This window comes from Phlebotomus papatasi, chromosome 3 (assembly GCF_024763615.1).
Source record: "Phlebotomus papatasi isolate M1 chromosome 3, Ppap_2.1, whole genome shotgun sequence".
NCBI classification, from domain to species: Eukaryota; Metazoa; Arthropoda; class Insecta; order Diptera; family Psychodidae; genus Phlebotomus; species Phlebotomus papatasi.
The window spans coordinates 2781475-2802068 of record NC_077224.1 but is presented as its reverse complement, the minus strand read 5'-3'; the positions used below and the strand labels follow the sequence as shown (position 1 = coordinate 2802068).

Here is a 20594-nt window from a genome sequence, read left to right as displayed (position 1 = left end):
GAAGAATCTCAAGAACAGTTTTATTTTATTGATTACTAATTCTTTTTTGATTAAAACCATTTTTGTGTTCTCAAGAAAATTTTAGTATTTGCAGAAAATTCTACTATTCCCAAGAGATTTTAACTACTCACATGAAATTTTAGTGTTTCCGGAAACACTAATTGTTCGCAGGAAATTGTACTGTTCTCAAGAAATTTCGCTGTCCGCAGGAAATTTCTGCTGTTCTTAGGAACTTTTAATTTTCGCGGTAATTTTTTCTGTTCCCCGTAAGTTTTCTTGTTCGTAGAAAATTTTACTTTACGAAAGAAAATTTCCTGTTCTAAGGAAATTTTTCTTTTCGAAGGAAATTTTACTATTCTCAAACATTTTCGCGGGAATTTTTTCTGTTCCCAGTAAGTTTTCTTGTTCGTAGAAAATATTAGTTTGCGAAAGAAAATTTCCTGTTCGCTGGAAAGTTGCCTTTTCGCAGGAAATTTTACTGTTCTCAAGAAATTTCGCTGTCCGCAGGGAATTTTGCTGTTCCCAGGAAATTTTAGTTTTCGCGGGAATTTTTTCTGTTCTTAGTATGTTTTCTTGTTCGTAGAAAATTTTACTTTACGAAGGAAAATTTCCTGTTCTTCGGAACTTTTCCTTTTATCAGGAAATTTTATTCTCAAGAAATTTCGTTGTCCGCAGGAAATTTCTGCTGTTCTCAGGAACTCTTAGTTTTCGCGAGAATTTGTTCTATTCCCACTAGGTTTTCTCAGGAATTAGAAAATTTAGAAAATTTTACTCAAGTAATTTCCTTTTTCACAGAAAATTTTACTGTTCCCTGTCAATTTTGTTTCTATTAGAAAATTGAACTCTTCACGAGTTTTTTTCTATATTCAGAATATTTTCCTTGTCACAGGAAATTTTATTTTTCGTAGGAAACTTAACCGTTTGTAGGAAATTTCACTGTTCTCAGGAAATTTTTAATATTCACGAATTTTTTTTTCTGTTCGTAGGAAAATTTACTGTTCGTAGAAACTTTTAGTGTTCGCAATGTTTTTTTCTGTTCCCAGGAAGTTTTCCTGTTCGCAGGAAATTTTGTTTTCGTAGGAAATTTTCCTGTTTGTAGGAAATTTCACTGTTTTTTTGGAATTTTTAGTTTTCGGAGGATTTTTTTCCTGTTCTCAGTAATTTTTTTTGTTCACAGAAAATTTTACTATAGGAGGGACAATTTTCTGTTCTAAGGAAATTTTCCTTTTCGCTGCAAATTTTACTTTTCCCAGGAATTTTTACTATTCCTAGTAAATTTTACTGTACGAAGGAAATTTCACTGTTTGCGAAATGTTTTTTTTTTGTTCACAGGAAATTTTCTTGTTCTCAGGAAATTTTCCTTTTCGCAGGAAATTTTAACTGTTCGCGATATATTTTCTTGTCGCAAAAAATATTTTTCGAATGAACTTTTAAATGTTAGCAAGAAATTTTCTGTTTACAGATAGTTTTCCTGTTGTCACGGATTTTTAGTGTTCCTGAGATTTTTCTGTGTTCTCAGGAAACTTTACTGCTCGCAGGCAATTTTCCTATTTGCAGAAAATATCAGTGCCCGCAAATAGTTTCACTGTTCTTAGGAAATTTTACTATTCGAAGAAATTTTTTGTGTTTGTTGGATTTTCTTTTTGCTGTGAATTTTACTGTACACTGGAAATTTGAGTTTTCATAGAAAATTTTTACCATTCTCAGGCAGTTTAACTGTTCTCAGGAAATTTTATTGTTCACAAAAAAAATTCACTGTTCTCACGAAATTTTACAGTTCACAGGAATTTTTGTTCATCTCAGTAAACTTTAATGTTTATAACAAGAAATTTTATTAATGAAGAATTTTTCTGTTATCAGGAAATTTTGCTGTTTCCAGAAAATTTTTCTCTTCCCAGGAGATATTACTGTTCTCAAAAATATTTTTGTTCTCAGAGAAAAATCTGTTCTCAAGAAACTTTTACTGTTCTCAAGATATTTTCTGTTCTCAAGAAATTTTCTGTTCTCAAAATTTTGAGAACAGTTTACAAAAATACTTAAAACTTTTCTTATTCGTTGAAAGAAAAGAATCTCTCTCAAGAGAGTTCAAGACCTGGTGAATTGATTGCAAACTAGATCATACCAGTAAATGTTATAACAAGCATTTAGAGCAGTAAACAAAGCACATTGTATCCTAAACAAACCATTAATGCCTCTCTACTTGCTAATTTTGAACTATTTGAGTATTGTTTAAATTCACAATTGTTTATTTATCTCTATATAACTTCTAATACAACTCTAGCTGGCATCTCAAGCCCCTTTGAAAAATGTAAGTTGAGCGACTTTTACTCTGATTTTTTGCCTCTTGCTTCTCCCAATTTCGTTGTTTTTTTTTTTTTCTTCAAAATCTCGCAAAATAAAGAACGTTTGAGAAAGAATTTAATAAAAAAAACTAAGAAGAGGATTTAAAATGTTATGAAAAATTTTGTAATAGTTTTTTTTTCTTAATGCTTCTCTTCAAATACAATTTTCTCCTCTTCTACATTCCCCTTTAACAATTTTTTTGGCTTTTTTCCTGCCTTTCCGGTTGCAAATTAAATTTACGAGTAGTTTTCTCGATGAAAATTTCCATCGTGGTTTTCGAGGGGGGAAAAACTGAAGAAAAATAGATGGAAGGGGCGCTAGAAAGTAAATAAACATGGAAATTCATGTTGTTATGAATTATTATCAAAATCTTCAACGTGATGAATAAATTTTTGCCATGATTTTCTTCTCTCCTTGAAAATTCCAACTGAAGCATAATAAATCAATAATGTCTAATGTGGTTTTCCTTCTTTTCTTCCCCATTCTCTTCCTGGGCAAATTCTTATTTCAGGTGGCCAATTGGCGAATGGAGAAGCTGGAAGTGGATTCAAAATCAGGATCTGAAGAGGAATTTTTCGACTGTTTGGGTGAGTTTTTCTATCTTTCTGCCGGGAACTAAATTTGAGGGTGGAATTTATTTTGCATAACTTCACTATCACATCCAATTGAAATAATTTATTTAGGAATATATTACAAGAAATGAATTTTCAACGAGATTTTTGCAATTTTCATTACATTGTACGGCTTCAGAGCACATGGTTTTCATTACAACTTAATTTTGCAAGAAGTCAAGTACTTTGCCAGAAGCTGAAAGTATTAATTTTCAGGAGTTTCAACCGATTATTACTGTGTTATCACACTTGCACATTAAAATTTTAATATGATTCAGATTAATTGTCGCTGGTAAGAGTCCAAATGTTTAATTTGTGTTTTTGAATCATTTTATATTCAAAATTTGATCTATTTGTTGATAAAAAGGTAGACTTGGCCCGCAAAATTTGATATAAATTGATTTATAGCATTAATGCGAAAAATTAATGCGATTTTCTCTTTAATTTTTTAATGTGAAAAATATTTATGCTTTAGGTAAATTTAAACTTATTTTTGCAGGCCAAGTCCACTTCTTTATCAATAAATAGAAAAACCCCAAATATTAAATGACTCAAAGACACAAATAACATATTTGAACGCTCACAAGCGACAAGTAATGTGAATCACATTAAAATTTTAATGTGCAAGTGTGATAACGCCGTTAAACTAGTTTTTTTAATTAATATTAAAACGGGATTTAGATGATATTACTTAAATGTATTTTCGCATCATTTACCCTTTACCGGTTCTCAACCGATTTAAACCTATTTGTAAATCACTCGAAAAATCCCACAAAATAATTTTAAGAGTAATAAAATTGATTTTCGAACACTTACTGGTTCATAACCGAGTCATTACCGGTTTAAAACCGATTTAAACGGATTTATAAATCACTTAATACATTTAAGATCGGACTACTTTTTAATTCGGACAACAGTCAAATTTGAAAAAAGTTTGTTCAAATTTTTCAAATTTGACTACGATTATCTAATGAAGCAAATATGCTAAATTTTGCAATGATTTGACTTAGTTTTGATGTGATTTTGCATTATTGGGAGGTTTTCATGAAATTTATAATAACAATGAGCATGTAAACTCAATATGAGTATGCAGATGAACAAAAAATCATTGCATTTCAAACAGTTTGACGCCCGAATTTCTCTCTATTTCGTTTAATATTTCGCTCCCAAATACCCGAATTTGAGAGAGTATACTGTAATATAATTGAATTTCGAATTAAAATTAGTTTTCGGTTATGAACCGGTTTATTACTGGTTAATAACCGATTGGAACCGGTTGAGTTTTGTGGGAAATTCCAAGACCTTTCCAACAAGCCCAAACATGACCCCAGTCGTCTAATAAATGCGCTCTCTAGAGCCTTTTTTAACCTTTGACCTTGAAAAACCGCTATTAGGAATGATTCAACGATATTTTCGCGTTTCAAACGATTTCTGAGAAATGTCGTTATGCTGTTTGTCCGTTTGTAGGTCTATCCATCCACCAGTTACTACGCCTAGAGCCAAAACAATTAGAGATAGAGACTTGGGACCTTGGGGGGACCCCTCAAAAGTCGACCCTGGGACAACGAACATGTCCCTCATTTTTCTCCCACCAAAAGAAAATTTTTTAAGATTGCTGTTGCTCAAAAACGCGTTGTGCGATTTTTTATTCATTTTTAGGTATTCTTCAGACTGTTACTTAGGCGAACATTTCGTCCTTATACGAAAATACCGTTGAATCGTTCTCAAAAACGGTTTTTCAAGGTGAAAGATTAAAAAAGGGTCTAGATAGCATCCTAGTGAGCATCAAATGCTAACCGATTTCAATTTAGCTGAAGTCTGCTAACCTTAATCTGACATTCACGAGGCAATACCTTTTCCATATATTTGGTTAGCACTTTGTGTTCGATGATTGCTTACGGGTTAGCATATTTTTGCTGATCGAAAAAAATGGCAGACCTAGGACAAGGTGCCTGAATCAAAGCAGACCTATCATTTCCATATACTTGGTTAGTACTTTTTGTTCGAGGATTGCTGACCGGTTAGCATATTTTGCTGATAGATTCAGTAAAAATATACTAAAAATGCTGTTTTTTCAGTTAGCTGTGCTGACTTGTTGGAAAGGTATTGGAACTACTGACAAATTTGAATCGATTACGGATTGGAACCGGTAATGAATCGGTTCAAAGTCAATAACTATTTTTTATCCCAGGTATTTTGTTCAATGTTTTGAGTGATTTTTAAAACGCTTCAAATCGGTTATGAACCGATTATGGACCGATAAGTAATTTTTGTCGGAAAAACAATTTTATTACTTTTAAAATTATTTTGGGGGATTTTTTGAGTTATTTAAAAAATCGGTTTAAATCAATTGGGAACTATAGTAAATGGTATATGATGCGAAAGTACTTTTAAGATATAGCATCTGAGTCACGTCACGAGTTCGAGCACTTCGTAAATTTTTCTAGGAATTTTCTCAGCTGACAATTCTCACTGGCATGCAAGTGTCGAAAAAACTTGTTAGATGGCGCTGTTTTCGCTATCAAAACTGTTCCCAATTTTTATTTGTAAGCTATTCTGCAAAAGAGTTCAACTAATGGGCCATTTCCATTGAGAAAAATTTACAGATTTTTGTAATTCTCATTTCACACGAAAGCTAGCACTAAAGCTCAGTTTTGAATCCGAAGATCTCGTTGACATTTGGTGATTTTGACTTAGATTCTTGGTAAAAATGTTGGAAAAAAGCGAAACCTTCATGAAATCACTGATAAAGGATATCTTTAATCGTTTGGTATGCAAATTGAAGCAGGAAAAGAGATAATGATGGGAAATTGTAACCATTAATACTTTAAAACAGCTACGATATTTTTTTTTCTCCGCAATTCTGACATTGTCTGTTTTACCATAAATCAAAATTCAAGATATACCGTATCGTGCACACAGGGACCTCACTGAAAGCACTATATTCACCCTGAACTTTGAAATAAATAAGTTATTTTTTATGGAAATTCACTAAGCTGACAACTCACTGGCACGCAAATGTTTATGGCGTCTACACATTAGTAGAATTTTTTTTTAAAAATGTCTCTTTAAAGAAAATTTCCCCAATCCTTGTAGGCAGAAACGTCAGAATATTTTTTAAAAAGGCATTTTAAAAAAAAATTCTACTAGTGTGTAGACGCCAGAAGAAAACTCGCTAGATGGCGCTGTTCCCGATAGAAACAGCCTGGAAAACTGTTCCCAATTTTTATTTTTAAGCTTTTACATGAAAAATTTCAACCAAATTGAACTTTTTCTCATAAAAGCACCCTTTTTTCATATGGAGTTGAAAATTTTCTAACAAATTTGTTGAGAAATTTCTCAATGGCCCATAAGTTTCTGTTTTTCCATGAACAATGAACATTCTATAACGTGAGTTTTCTCAAAAGAAAATTGAATTTGAAATATTTCTTCTTTCTTCTAACCAAATTAAAACAACTCAAGTTTTGCACATTTTGCATTTTTCAAAAAAAAAAGAAAAAGAATAAATAAAATAAAGAAATATATAAAGAACTTTTCTCCCACTGGAATTTTTCTTTAAAACTTTCCAAATAACTGAAAAACATTCTATGAAAATGAAGTTTTTCATTCGATTTTTCTCATGGGATAATAGACTGAAAACTTTGCCAAGAAAACTCTGTGAGATCTTTTTTGACATTCACACAGCACATTTCTAAACTCAGTTGAACTTCCAAAGAGAAATTTAAAACCCCACAAAAATCAATATCATCCAATAGAAAATGTAATCAATCATAATTGTTAGGTGTCAATAAATATTGAGACGAAAGATGAAATTTGTTTGAACAAGTGAAAAATCAATTCGTACAACAAAAAGCAATTTTATTCAATTGTTGAAGTATCGAATTACTTCTTGATTTTTTATTCAATATTAATTTCAATATTATTCTGTGAAATCTAAACAAACTACGGTTAATTTGCATGATTTTGGCAAAAGTTCTTTCATCTCAAATATTAAAAAACCTTGCTTGAAAAATGTCAATTAAAATGTGCCGAAACTAATTTTATGACAGTTTCTAAAATTGTTTTCAAACTCATTAAAAGTGTACTTTAAACTTTTCACACCACTCATTATGAAATTGAATTGCATTTCAAGAGTCAGGAGAAGAGCTTCCAAATTGCAGCTTTAGAGGTATTGTCGATATTTTGAATGTCTTCTACGACTTTGTAATCTGTCCAAAAGTAAGATCCTGATCAATTTGTATCATTGTTATTTTGGTAAAAATGAATGGATACAATCGAAACCCTCATGAAATCACTGCTAAATGATATCTTTAATCATTTGTTCAGCTGACAACTCACTGGCATGCAAGTGTCAAAAGAAAACTCAATAGATGGCACTACCACTATCAAAACTGTTTACAAAATTTATTGTTAAGCTTTTATGCGAAAAAGTTCAACCAAATTGAAGTTCGTAATGGGCCATTTTCATTGAGAAAAATTTCAGATTTTTGTAATTCTCAATTCACACAAAAGCTCGCAAAAAATCCCATTTTTGAATCTAAATATTCTGTTGATATTTGATTATTTTGATTTACGTTCTTAGTTAAAATGAAATCACTGCTAAAGGATATATTATATTTAATCGTTTGGTATGCAAATTAAGGCAGGAAAAGAAATAATGAGGGGAAATTGGAACCGTATTACCACTTTAAACAGCAACGATAATTTTTTGACACACTTCTGACACTCTGCCCGCCTTTACCGTAAATCAGAGTTCTGGGCAAATCGTATATGCTACACACGGGGACATTTTCTCACTGAATGCACTATTTTCACCTACAGGAAATCCACAATTACTTGAATTTCACCTAAAAACACCTTAACTATGAAATGAAAACAATTTTTTTTAAATGAAAATTTGCTCAGCTGACAACTCACTGGCATGCAAGTGTCAGAAGGAAACTCGCTAGATGGCAATGTTCCTAATAGGAACAGTGTGTAGAACTGTTCCCAATTTTTATTTTTATGCGAAAATGTTGAACTAAATTGAACTTTGTCTCATAAAAGCACCTTTTTCATACGGAATTAAAAATTTTCCAACAAATTTGTTGAAAAATTTCTCAATGGAAATGGCCCATAAAGTCAAATATTCACAATATTCGCTTAAATATTATTATTATTTATTTAATGCACTTGAGCTTATTATAAGAAAAAAAATGTTTTCCTTTTCTACAAGTTACAACTTGAGTAAATTCACAATTTTCGTTTGAATGCTCACGATGGTCCAAAGTATTTACAACATTCGCTGCAATGTTCACGATATTCACGATATTCATTTAAATATTCATAGAATTCGCTTAAATTTTGACGATATTCGCTTAAGTGTTCTGGATATTCACTATATACTCACAATATTTAGGAATATTTAAGGAGTTTGTGTGATTGTTCCCGAAATTCGCATAAATATTCACAGAATTTGCTTAATTCTTCACGATATTCGCTTAATTGTTCACGATATTCACAAAATGTTCATGATATTCACTTAATTGTTCACAATATTTACTAAATATTCACGGAGTTTTCACGATATTCACTCACTTATAATTGTTCACGATATTCAAAAAACATTCACGATATTCGAGAATTTGTTTAACTTTTCACGATATTCGCTTAATTGTTCAAGATATTCACTAAACATTCACATTTTTTTTAATATTCAAGAAGTTTGTATGATTGTTCGCGATATTCGCTTAAATTTCAACCATATTCGTTTAAACATTCACGAAATATGCTTAACTCTTCACGATATTCGCTTATAATTGTTCACGATATTCACAAAACATTCATGATATTTACTTAAATATTCACGATATTTGTTTAAATATTCACGGAATCGCTTAAATTTCCACGATATTCTCTTCATTGTTCACGATATTTAGAAAATATTCACGATATTCGTTTAAATATTCACGATATTCACTAAATATTTACAATTTCTTCAAAATATTCAAGAAGTTTGTATGATTTTTTACTATATTCGCTAATTGTTCACGATATTCACTATATTTTCAGGGAATCCACTTAAATTTCCACGAGATTCGCTTAAATGTTCGCGATATTCACAAAATATTTACAATATTCACTTAAATATCCGTGATATCCATTTAAATATTCACGAAATTCGTTCAAATATTCACGGAATTCGCTTAAATATTCACAATGTTCACTTAAATTGTCACATTACTCGCTGAATTGTTCACAATATTTTCAAAATATTCACGGTATTCACTTAAATATTCACGATATTCGTTGAAATATTCGTGGAATTTGTTTAACTTTTCACAATATTCGCTTAATTGTTCAGGATATTTACTAATTTTTCACTTTTTTTAATTTTCAAAAAGTTTGTGTGATTGTTCACGATATTTACAAAACATTCACGATATTCACTTAAATATTCGCGATATTTGTTTAAGTATTCACGGAATTTTCTTAAATTCCCACGATAACTTCATTGTTCACGATATTTACAAAATATTCACGATATTCGTTTAAGTATTCATGGAAATTGTTTAAATTTTCACGATATTCGCTTAATTGTTCGGGATATTCCCTAAATATTCACAATATTTAGGAATATTTAAGAAATTTTTGTGATTGTTCACGATGTTCATAAAATATTCACGATATTCACTTAAATATTCATGGAAATTGCTTAAATTTTCACGACATTCACTAAATATTCACAAGTTTTTCAAAATATTCAAGGAATTTCTGTGATTGTTCGCGATATTCGCTAATTGTTCACGATATTCACGGAATTGGCTTAAATTTCCACGATATTCGCTTAATTATCCGTGATATTCACAGAGTATTCACGATATTCCCTTAAATATCCGTGATATTCATTTAAATATTCACGATATTCGTTCAAATATTAACGGAATTCGCTTAAATATTCACGATATTCACTTAAATTTTTATGTTATTCGCTCAATTGTTCACGGTTTTCACAAAATGACGATATTCACTTAAATATTATATTTACGGTATTCGTTTAGATTTTCACAATATTCGCTTGAATGATTGCAACTTTATCAAAATACTCAAGATGATTGCTTGAATTTCCACGATTTTATCAAAATAATTCACAAAATTCTTCTAATTTTTCAGAAATATATCTTTAATATTTCCGATATTCAAATGATATTCGCAAAAATATTCATGATATTCTCTTTGATTCCCGATATATTTTAAAAGTATTTTGCCTTTTGCATCAATGCCCAAAATCTTTTGTTTCAGACACTGGGGAATCAACATCCCTGGCCAAATGGAGCTCACTGGAGCTCCTGGCGGATGAAGATGATAGTCCGCCAGCTGCTGTCAAGACCCAGGAAGACAGCATCTTCAGTCATTCCTTCCTGCAGCGTGTTGCTTCGGAACGTGGTTCTCGTCGATCAACTTTTGGTACTGCCTCCAGTATCGATCGCAGCAATACAGATTCTTCTCCACCTGGATCTCCAGGTCCTCCAGCTTGTCCTACGTCTGTTCTAATTCTCGTTTTGCACGCTGGAAGTGTCCTGGATGCCAATGTTGATCTGGCAGCCAAGAAGTCAGATATCACGACATTCAGGGGAGCTTTTGAGTCTGTCATGAGGCAACACTATCCCTCGATGGTTGGCCATGTGGCCATTAGGCTGGTTTCTTGTCCTTCTGTCTGCACTGATGCCCTTGGAATTCTGTCCAGTTTGAGTCCGTATTCCTTTGATTCGTCCCCATCTACCACAGATTCCCCAAATATGACTGACGTCCCCATTGGGGCCATTCCCTTGCTCACCACTTGCACCCAGGAATTCCAGGATGCTGTCAATCAGGCTGTTACTGCTTCCAATCTTGCCTATGCCGATTTTCAGCGTTGCGAAGAGGGTTGTGGCTTTTCTGGGCAGATTGTCCTCATTGGGGATTCAATGGGGGGCATTTTGGCGTATGATGCTCTGTGCAGAACTTCAGGGCGTCTGGGAAGTGATGCTAGTGCTCTGGATCTCATGGATGATAGTCTGGTAAATAATGAATTGGATGCAGCTCGATTGTTGATGGCTCCGTCGCCCAGGAGACGGTCTTCTTCGATCAATGAGGCCAGACTGCCAAAGTTTCACTTTGAAGTTGGTGATTTGTTCCTCTTTGGGAGTCCACTGGCCATTGTCCTGGCCGCCAGGAAGCTCAGTGATTGCAATTATGGGTCTGAGAGGCCTCAGTGCACTCAAGTGTACAATCTCTTCCATCCAACGGATCCGGTAGCTTCGCGCCTGGAACCATTAATCAGTGCGAGATTCTCAATGCTGGCACCTGTCAATGTGCCCCGATATGCCAAGTATCCACTGGGAAATGGACAACCGTACCATCTTCTTGAGCTAATCCAATCCAGTCCACATTTATTCAGCGACAGCCTCCATGCCCGACGCCTCTCAGACACTTCGCTGCAGAGCAATATTTCCGGTATGATTGACAATGTTCCTCTGGCCACAATCAATACACTTCAGCATCGTTGGTGGGGTTCCAAACGCCTCGATTACGCCCTCTATTGTCCGGAAGGTCTGAGCAATTTCCCCGCTCATGCTCTGCCCCATCTCTTCCATGCCAGCTACTGGGAGAGTAGCGATGTGATCGCCTTCATCTTGCGTCAGATCGGACGGTTTGACTCGACGACGCTGTCAACGGGAGAGGAAAAGGAGATTTGTTCCTTCCGACCCGGACAGCCGAGGGAGAAGTGGATCAAGAAGAGGACTTCGGTGAAGCTGAAGAATGTCACGGCCAATCACCGTGCCAATGATGTTCTCGTGAAGGAGGGAGAACCTCAAAAGTTGCTAGCGAGATTCATGTACGGACCCCTGGACATGATAACTCTGGCCGGAGAAAAAGTGGACATCCATTTGATGAAGGTAGGATTTTTTTCACGATGTTCACTAAATATTCACTAATTTTTCAAAATATTCAAGAAGTTTGTGATTGTTCGCGATATTCGCTAATCGTTCACGATATTTACTAAATATTCCCGAAATTCGCTTGAATTTCCATGATATTCGCTTAATTGTTCGCGATATTCACTAAATATTCACAATTTTTTTTTAATATTCAATAAGTTTGTGTGATTTTTCACGATATTCACAAAGTATTCACGATATTCACTTAAATATCCATGATATTAATTTAAATATTCACGATTTAAATATTCAACCCACTACTGAGGAAGACCCATAATGAGGGTTGAAAGCTTTGGAGAAAAATTTAGTCTTTGATTTGAGAAGAAGGCAATCCTCTGACGAACACCGGAAGAACCTGAAGAGAATCCCAAATAACTATATTCAAATAAATTAATAAAAGGATTTTCTTGTGAAAATGACTTAACTCTAAGAAATTAAACAATTTTCACATTAAGAAACCTCTCATTTTCTCTACGTGAATTTTCGCGGCACTTCGAAGAATCTAAACAGGTACCACCAAATTCTCTTCGCTTTTTATTTTAGCTCAAGCCTGGTTTACTGGTATTCATGAAGTAATTCTCTTCGAGAAATTGAGTTTTGAACGGGACTAAAGAGTTCTGTAATTTTGTCGTACTTGAATTTAAGGTGCATCGCCGTCTTATATCAAAATAGGCCACGCCCCTAAACACATTTGTAGTTTTGAAAGAGATATCTTCATAATTTTTTTCTTTAAATATATCTACTCGTGCGTACAACGATATCTGTGCTATTAGTTTTTTGAAAAACCGGTTCTAAACCTGTTAAAAATCACGTTTTGTACTCTGAAAAAAAAAATGTTTTGCCAAATTCACAAGATAAGTTTGTAAAAAGGATGTTCTTCCATAGAGAATATGGAGAAGTTTTGTCAAATCGGCGGCCAACTGGATCTTGTTAAAAGTTTGTCAAAAGTGTGTTTTTCTATATAAAATGCAAGAAAAAATTTTGTCAATTTGGTAAATAACATCCTTTTGACAAAATTTCAATAAAATCTATTTGTTTGTTTAACAAGATATTTTTTTCAGAGTAGTTAATCTCGAAATCTAAGCATGCGATATTGATTTTTTTTTATGTTTATGTTGTAGCCAAGAAAATTTAGACCAATTTAAGAAAATAAAATTAAGACATTCGTCGAGCACTTCTCGAGATATTTCACTTTAAAGATTTCATTTTTAAGAAAATTTGCAATTAGCGTCAGGCGGGAAAAAGCAGAAGAAGCGGCGTCGGACAAGCTTTTCCCATATATATAGCACTCTCTCACTCTCCCTCTCTATCTCTCTCTTTCTCTCTCTCTCTCTCTCTCTCTCTCTCTCTCTCTCTCTCTACATATAGTTAGTTTATATTCGAAGATTTGTAAGGTGACATATACAATTCGCGATTCGCGATTTTTTCGCGGATTTTCGCGGGGAATGAATTTTTTCACGGATTTTTGCGATGTCCGAAAATTTCCGCGGATTTTCGCGGGAAACAACGAATATTTACGCGGATTTTTTCCTGACGAGTTTTTTCGCGGATTTTTGCGTCATGAGTTTTTTTTCGCGGATTCTCGCGGGACGCGAATTTTTCGCGGTTTTTCGCGGATCTTCACGAGACGTGAATTCTTTTGCGGATTTTCACGGGGCGCGTATTTTTCGCAGATTTTCGTGGGGAGTGTATTTTTCCGCGGATTTTCGTGGGGCGCGTACTTTTTCGCTGATTTCCGCGGGGAGCGAATTTTTCGCGGATATTCGTGAAACGCGAATTCTTTCGCGGATTTTCGCAGGGCGCGAATTTTTTTCGCGGATTTTCGTGGGCAGCGTACTTTTTCGCTAATTTTCGCGAGGCTCGTATTTTTTCGCGGATTTTCGTGGGGAGCGTATTTTCTCACGGATTTTCGCGGGTTGCGTATTTTTCTGCGGATCTTCGTGAGACGATTTTTTTCGCGGATTTTCGCGGAACGCATATTTTTCGCGGATTTTCACGGGGTGCGTATTTTTCGCGAGCCGCGTATTTTTCCCGGATTTTCGCAGGGCGCCAATTTTTTCGCGGATTTTCGCGGGTTGCGTATTTTTTCGCGGATGTTCGCGGGGCGCAAATTTTTCGCGGATTTTCGTGGGCAGCGTATTTTCTCGCGGGTTTTAGCGATTCGTGTATTTTTTCGAGGATTTTCCCGAGGTGCGAATTTTCCGCATATTTTCGCGGGGCGCGAATTTTTTCGCAGATTTTCACGGGACATGTATTTTTCGCGGATTTTCGCGATTTGTGTATTTTTTCGCGGATTTTCCCGGGTCGTGTATTTTTTCAGAGATTTTCACGGGACGTGTATTTTTTCGCGAATTTTCGCGGGGCGCGTATTTTTCGTGTGTAATGAAAATCTTCGCGGATTCTCACGGGTAGCCGACAGAGGTTCTAAACGGATGTAAAGTTTGAGGCATCTATCTCTTATTGCTTCCGATAAAATCGACTTTAAAGATTTTCAGACATTTCTATGCCTTTCTCTTCCAATTTTCCTTATTTTCAAGTGAATTTTTGCACATATCAAGTCTGTAAGGGGCTCTAAATGTATGTAAAGTTTGAGGCCTCTATTCCTCATAGTTTCCGAGATAATTAAATTTAAAGTTTTTCAGACACTTTTATGCATTTCTAATCCAATTTTCCTCATTAATAACGATAATATGTTACATACAGTTTAAGAATTATTAAACGAAATTTGCATTTTTTATGTATATCGTCCGAGTTTGCCACAATCCGAATTTAATAGTTTTAGAATGTTAATAGTTTTTCCATCGCCTTATTCTTAGCAATAATTTTGAATACTATACATATTCCCTAAGGAGAGTCCTTTCATAGATGAAAATTAGGCCACGCCCCCTACAAAACTTTAGTGGTAAAACGGGTAAAACACCCTCCATGCACTGTAAGCATTTATTTAAATTAAATTAAATTTAAGAGATGTCACAGTTAAAACTCTAGTTGAGGGCGTGGCTTAAATTTTTTTTGCTTTGCAATTAACTTTTTCTGAAATTTTGGTAAAGGATCCACCGGGTGGGGAGTGGATGCACGTGACGACGGAAGTGACGGACAAAACGGGCAGGATTCAGTATACTCTGGAGGGGGATAAGGCCATGGGCTATGGGATCTATCCGGTGAAGATGGTAGTCCGTGGAGATCATACTTCCGTGGATTTCTACCTGGCAGTCATTCCTCCGTGCACGGAATGCGTCGTCTTCAGCATCGACGGCAGTTTCACGGCTTCGATGTCGGTGACGGGAAGGGATCCCAAGGTCAGAGCAGGAGCTGTCGATGTGTGCAGGCATTGGCAGGAACTGGGATATCTGCTGATCTTCATCACTGGACGTCCGGATATGCAGCAGCAGCGTGTTCTGTCGTGGCTGAGTCAGCACAATTTCCCCCACGGATTGGTATCCTTTGCCGATGGCCTGAGCACTGATCCTCTCGGGCACAAGACGGCCTACCTCAATAATCTCATCCAGAATCATGGCGTAGTGATCCACACGGCTTACGGCAGCAGCAAGGACATCAGCGTCTACACTAACATTGGGCTGAAGCCCAAGCAGATCTACATTGTGGGCAAGGTGAGCAAGAAGCTGCAGGCCAATGCCACGTGTCTGTCCGAGGGCTATGCGCAGCATCTGAGTAGCCTTCTGGCTCATGGAGGCTCGAGGCCGGCTCAAGGGAATGCGAGAATGGTGATTCCCAGGGGATGCTTCAATCTTCCGGGGCAGGCGAGGAGGAGGAGCAAGGATGCCGGAGGAGCTGGACTGCCACTGGCTTCGCCCATCCGAAGTGGCTACCTTAAGAGGAAATCCTATCTCAGTCATGTCTAAAGTTGTCTCTAAGTGTCATTATCGAGTGATTCCTTGATTTTATTGTCACATAGTAAGTACCAACATTTTATTACTATATTTTTTTTTATTTTACCCATTCCTTACCATGGTATTATACATGATACGCAAATTGAATGACTTTAGATGATTTTTTCCTGGCAAATATTTATCCGAATTGCTGTCGGGATTGGTTTTTAGTAACTATAGTTCTTCAATTACTTGGGAAAATTAGTCCGACAGAGATGAAAATACATTTTCTTGTCCTTTTTTCGCTTTACGGAAAGTCATGCAAAATTTTTGCTCAAAATGGCGGACGGAAAATATGACATCCCGTCGAATTTGTTAAAATTGGCCTCTTTCGTCTTTCCTGATTTGAATTCTAGTTGCCAATTTATGTTCTTGGATAGTTACTCTATATAAATCCCGCGCCCCCATAATAGATTTAAAAAAAAATTCTTTCTAAAAAATCATCTATTAATCTGTAAGAAGTAAGAAACTAATTCCAAAATATGAACATTCTATCTCAAGTATTTCTTTCTAGTACATTGACTGAATGGGTTAATGAATTTTACACAAAGTTGAGAAATGGAGTCAAAAGATTTTTCTAGATAAAGATAATTACAATGTTTTATTCTAGCTTTTATGAAAAATTGAATTTTTGGTTAAAAATGCAGTATTCGATATATTCATCATAAAAATCTCTAGGCAAAATCCTAAAATTCATTAAAAAAAACTGAATATTCGTTACTGAATTCGTGTTATTCTGAAAAATAAATCAAAATATTCGAGAAAACATCGGAATTTTATGGAAATTCTCTATGAAAATTCCACGCCATTTTTATTCAATTTAAGGAATTATTTTGAAGAAAAATATTAAAAAAAAATCCACTGAAAAAGTCGTGGAATTCCGTAATATTAAACCACGGAAGCTTCTAAGGCCGTTGAATGGAAAATTCCGCGGAGAATTTACTGGAAATAAACAGGATTTTTCCGAATTTTTAAAGGGCTGACTGGCGATTATAGCGGTAATAATCCATAGGAAAAGACGTGGAAATATTCGTCAGAGAAAAGTTCATGGAAACTCGCGGACATTTATTATTAGACGGTCCTATACAGAGTTCCGCAAACGTCCATGGAACACTAGGAGGAAAATCAGCGGACATGGCAGAAAAGGCTGCTGGAAATCCAGTAGTATCGCTGCGGCCGTTGGGTATAGGGAAATGAACGATCAGTGCCAATTGGCAACTTAGAACTTGGAGAGTATTCATCTGCCAGACGAACACTCAATTGTTCTACTTTTGAGTTGAAAAGATTGCTACCATTATTGCAATTTGCACGCTAGTTTTCCACTGGAATTTCCGCGGAATTTTGCTATGACAGTGCACAGTGGGGCCAAGACGGCCAAAACCTATTTTTTTCAACCATTTTTAATCGAACCAAAATTATGTTTATTTCATTTAGCGATAAATGAAGAATATTTTCCCAAATTTTCATTAAGATCGGTCAAAAATTGTAGCCTATAGAGATTCTTAAAATGACCTTTTTATACATTTTTTCGTCATTTTTGACTTTTTAGCGACGTTTTCATGGACTCTAATTGATGAATCAATCAAGATGAAGAATAAATACAATACAATACAATATAGCCAAGTGTACTTTTCTAAAGAAATTATGCCATATTTATTCAGAAGACTTATCACTGAATGCAAACTGACCATTTAAAATTGTCCTCATAAGGATTTACCAGGACTTCGATTCATATAATGCGTATTACTTGAAATAAATTTCAAATTCTTAAGATTCATCAAAGGTTTTACTTATGAAGCCGCTACTTGCCGCTATTCTGAAAAGCTTTTTTTTTCCTTCAAATTTAATCTACTTTCAGGAAATACTAAGCTCATTTTGCCCAAAGTTTCCCGGGGACCCTTCCGAAGCAATTTTCTGAGACTATGCACACCCAGAATGAGGTTTTTTTAGTACCTAGGAGCAAAGGGATTAAAGATAGAGACTTGATACCTTAGGAGTACCTCCATAATTCGACCCAAGAATCGTTAACATGTCCCTAACTTTACCAGCCCCCCACCCACTCCCGCCCTTTTAACCGCCAAAACCATGTTTTTTGGGATTTCTCGAATTTCCGTTTTCTGCTATTTTTTTCATTTTTGGGTATGCTTTAGAGATTGTTTAAGATTAGTATGTTTTAGAGATTATTTTAGGATTATATATGTGCATAAGAATTACTTCTAATAACGGTTTTTCAAAGTATAGAAGTTTAAAAAAGCCCTAGCGAGCGTATTTCTTTACCGCATGGTATCATGTTTGGATTGGTCAGAAAGGTTTTGGAATTTCTGACAAGTCTGAAGCGGTTTTAATCAGTTATGAACCGGTAATGAACCAATTCATAAATTACTCAAAGAATCCCTCAGAATATAGTTTAAGAGTAATAGAATTGAGTTTTGGACAAAAATTACTTATCGGTTATGAATCGGTTTATTACTAGTTCATAACCGATTGGAGTCGGTTCAGGCTTGTCAAGAATTCCAAGGCCTTTCCAACAAGCCCAAACATGATACCATTCAGTTGAAAAATACGCTCTCTAGGGTCTTTTTACACTTTGACCTTGAAAACCGTTATTGGGAATGACTCAACGGTATTGTCGATTAAGGGCGAAATGTCCGCTTGGGTAATCTCTAAAACATATCCAAAAATTTTAAAAAAAAATCGTACCACACGTTTTCGATCAATCACAAAAATACATGGTTTTGGATCGGAAGGGGAGGGGTGGGGGAAAAATCGAAGGTATCATAACAGTCCTTCGGTTATGATGTCCTTTCTTTCCTTTATGATTCGGTTATGTCCTTCGGTCGCCTTATGGGGAGTCCTTCGAAGATTCCAGGTCTCTATCTCTAACAGTTAGCCTTACTAAATATGATTTGTTGGTGTTCGTGCGCCCTGTGTACGTGTTACCCCCCTTTCCCCTATGATTTTTTTTTAATTTTTATGGTCAAAAATGAATTCAGGGACCCCAAATTACCTATATATGCCCTTCTTGCCTCAGAGTTAGGATTTTGGCCGCAATTTGTATGGAGTAGTCCCGCTGTGCAGTGTTTATATAAAATAGAGAATTCTGCGACGCCGTGTTATAAGTAGAGAATAGTGAAGTGATATCTTTAAACACAGTGTCGACCTAAATTTTGTGTTTTTTGTATCATTCGATTGGCGATTTTTAAGAAATTAGTATTTTTGTCTTGAATCTTTTTAGTTATATAAAATGTTTAATTAGTAATGCTTGTTAGGCAGAGCATACTATTTTCTTTGTAACTTCTACAGTTTCTTGATAAATCAACAATATTTTTGTTGAGACAATGAAGACTATGCAGATTTCCAATGCAGAAATTCTGCCGAGAATCTGCAGATTTTCGGCAGAATTTCTACCGAAAATCTACAGATTTTCTGACAGAAATTCTGCCGAAAATCTACAGATTTTCTCTGAATGTACTAGAATATACCGTTACAATTTAAAAAACCTCCGAGTAAAATCGGCAGGTAGAGCAAATTTGACGGGTTTCTTTCAATCTTCGTTAATTTTTCGTCAATTTTCCACTGCATTTTTTTTTCAGGAAAGTTTCGATCTTTTATCTATGTTTTTTTTTATTCCATTTCAACTCTGATAGAAATTCTTCTGGGAATTTAATTAATTTCTTTTTTTTTACTGCTTTTCAGGTACCTGGGCTCAGAAGACTGTATCTTTCCTGTTCGATGGCAGAATTGAGATGAAAAAAATATTTAAAAAAAGAAAAAAAAATCTAACAAAAGAAATCGTTGTAAAACTTTAAGTCAAAAAGATGCTTCCATTTCTATGATAAAACGCGAATGACTCTCTTCATTCGCGGAGATTGCAATGTCTTTTTTTTAAATCCACAGAATGGAAAATTCTTGCAATCTCGCCTTTTCTCCAAGACAAAAAGAAAAAAACAAAACCAAAAAACGTTTATTAAGTGTTGTGGAAAATAAAAATTAAATTAAATTGGAAAGCAAATTCAAAATTTAAGATCTTCTAAAGTTAGTTGAAGAAATTGATGATTCTCTATGTGTAATACTCGTTAGATACTGAAGACATTTGGACAGAAAATCAAGAGGGAGATTGTAAAACTTGTTGAAAAAAAAATAAAATAAAATTGATGTATTTATCTGTGAAAAAGTAGAAGAGGAAAAGACGATTTTGGGATAAAAAATGGGAAGAAAAAATTGCTCTCTAAATGTTTGTTAGTTGTTAGGGGCGCTCTGGATAAACTCTATTTAGAATTTACTGTAATATTGTAATTTGTGTGTAATAAGCAGCCACTCGTTGAAAATCAACAAAAAGAAAAAAAACTGTGAAAGAAAATAGAAAGATATTTTGGGAAAAGTTTGTCTATTGCAAAAAAAAAGAGGGAAAATTTTAGAAGTGATTAGAAAGGTTTGATGCAGGAATACTGGAATTTCAATGTGGACTAATTGTAAATTTTGTTATGAGGAACAGAGATGATATATTTGTAAATGTTACGTTCAATAAATGTATAAAAAAAATTGAGGAAAATCAAAATAATTCTATTTTTCAATTTTATTTCGATTGCCATGTGACTGCGGCCGTTGGAGTTCAATTTCAAATCAACAATGCCCACTTTTCGACATTTTTCGAAGCTTTCGAACTTCGAAGTAGGGATCTGCGCATTGATAAGTGCATTTTTTGCGCGCTGCGCGCAAGCTGCTTTTTCCGACGCACCGCGCAAAGTATAGGGGGAGGCTTTGAACTTTCGCACACAAAAATGATGTTC

The 20594-nt window shown here is 34.8% G+C and overlaps 1 protein-coding gene across 4 annotated transcripts in view; it reads left to right on the top strand.

Annotated features, from left to right (window-relative positions):
• LOC129806414 (protein retinal degeneration B) overlaps positions 1–20362 on the top strand; it is a 60305-nt gene extending 39943 nt beyond the window's left edge. For 2 of the 4 annotated variants that reach the window (XM_055854980.1, XM_055854981.1), the window contains exons 5-9: positions 2282–2308; positions 2855–2930; positions 10236–11872; positions 14965–15829; positions 19501–20362. In XM_055854980.1, coding sequence (XP_055710955.1) covers positions 2282–2308; positions 2855–2930; positions 10236–11872; positions 14965–15777 — 2553 coding nt within the window. In that variant the 3' untranslated portion in view covers positions 15778–15829; positions 19501–20362. The remainder of the gene's footprint in view (positions 1–2281; positions 2309–2854; positions 2931–10235; positions 11873–14964; positions 15830–19500) is intronic. The other 2 variants (XM_055854983.1, XM_055854982.1) reach the window with 1 other exon arrangement.
• Positions 20363–20594: the final 232 nt, after the last annotated feature.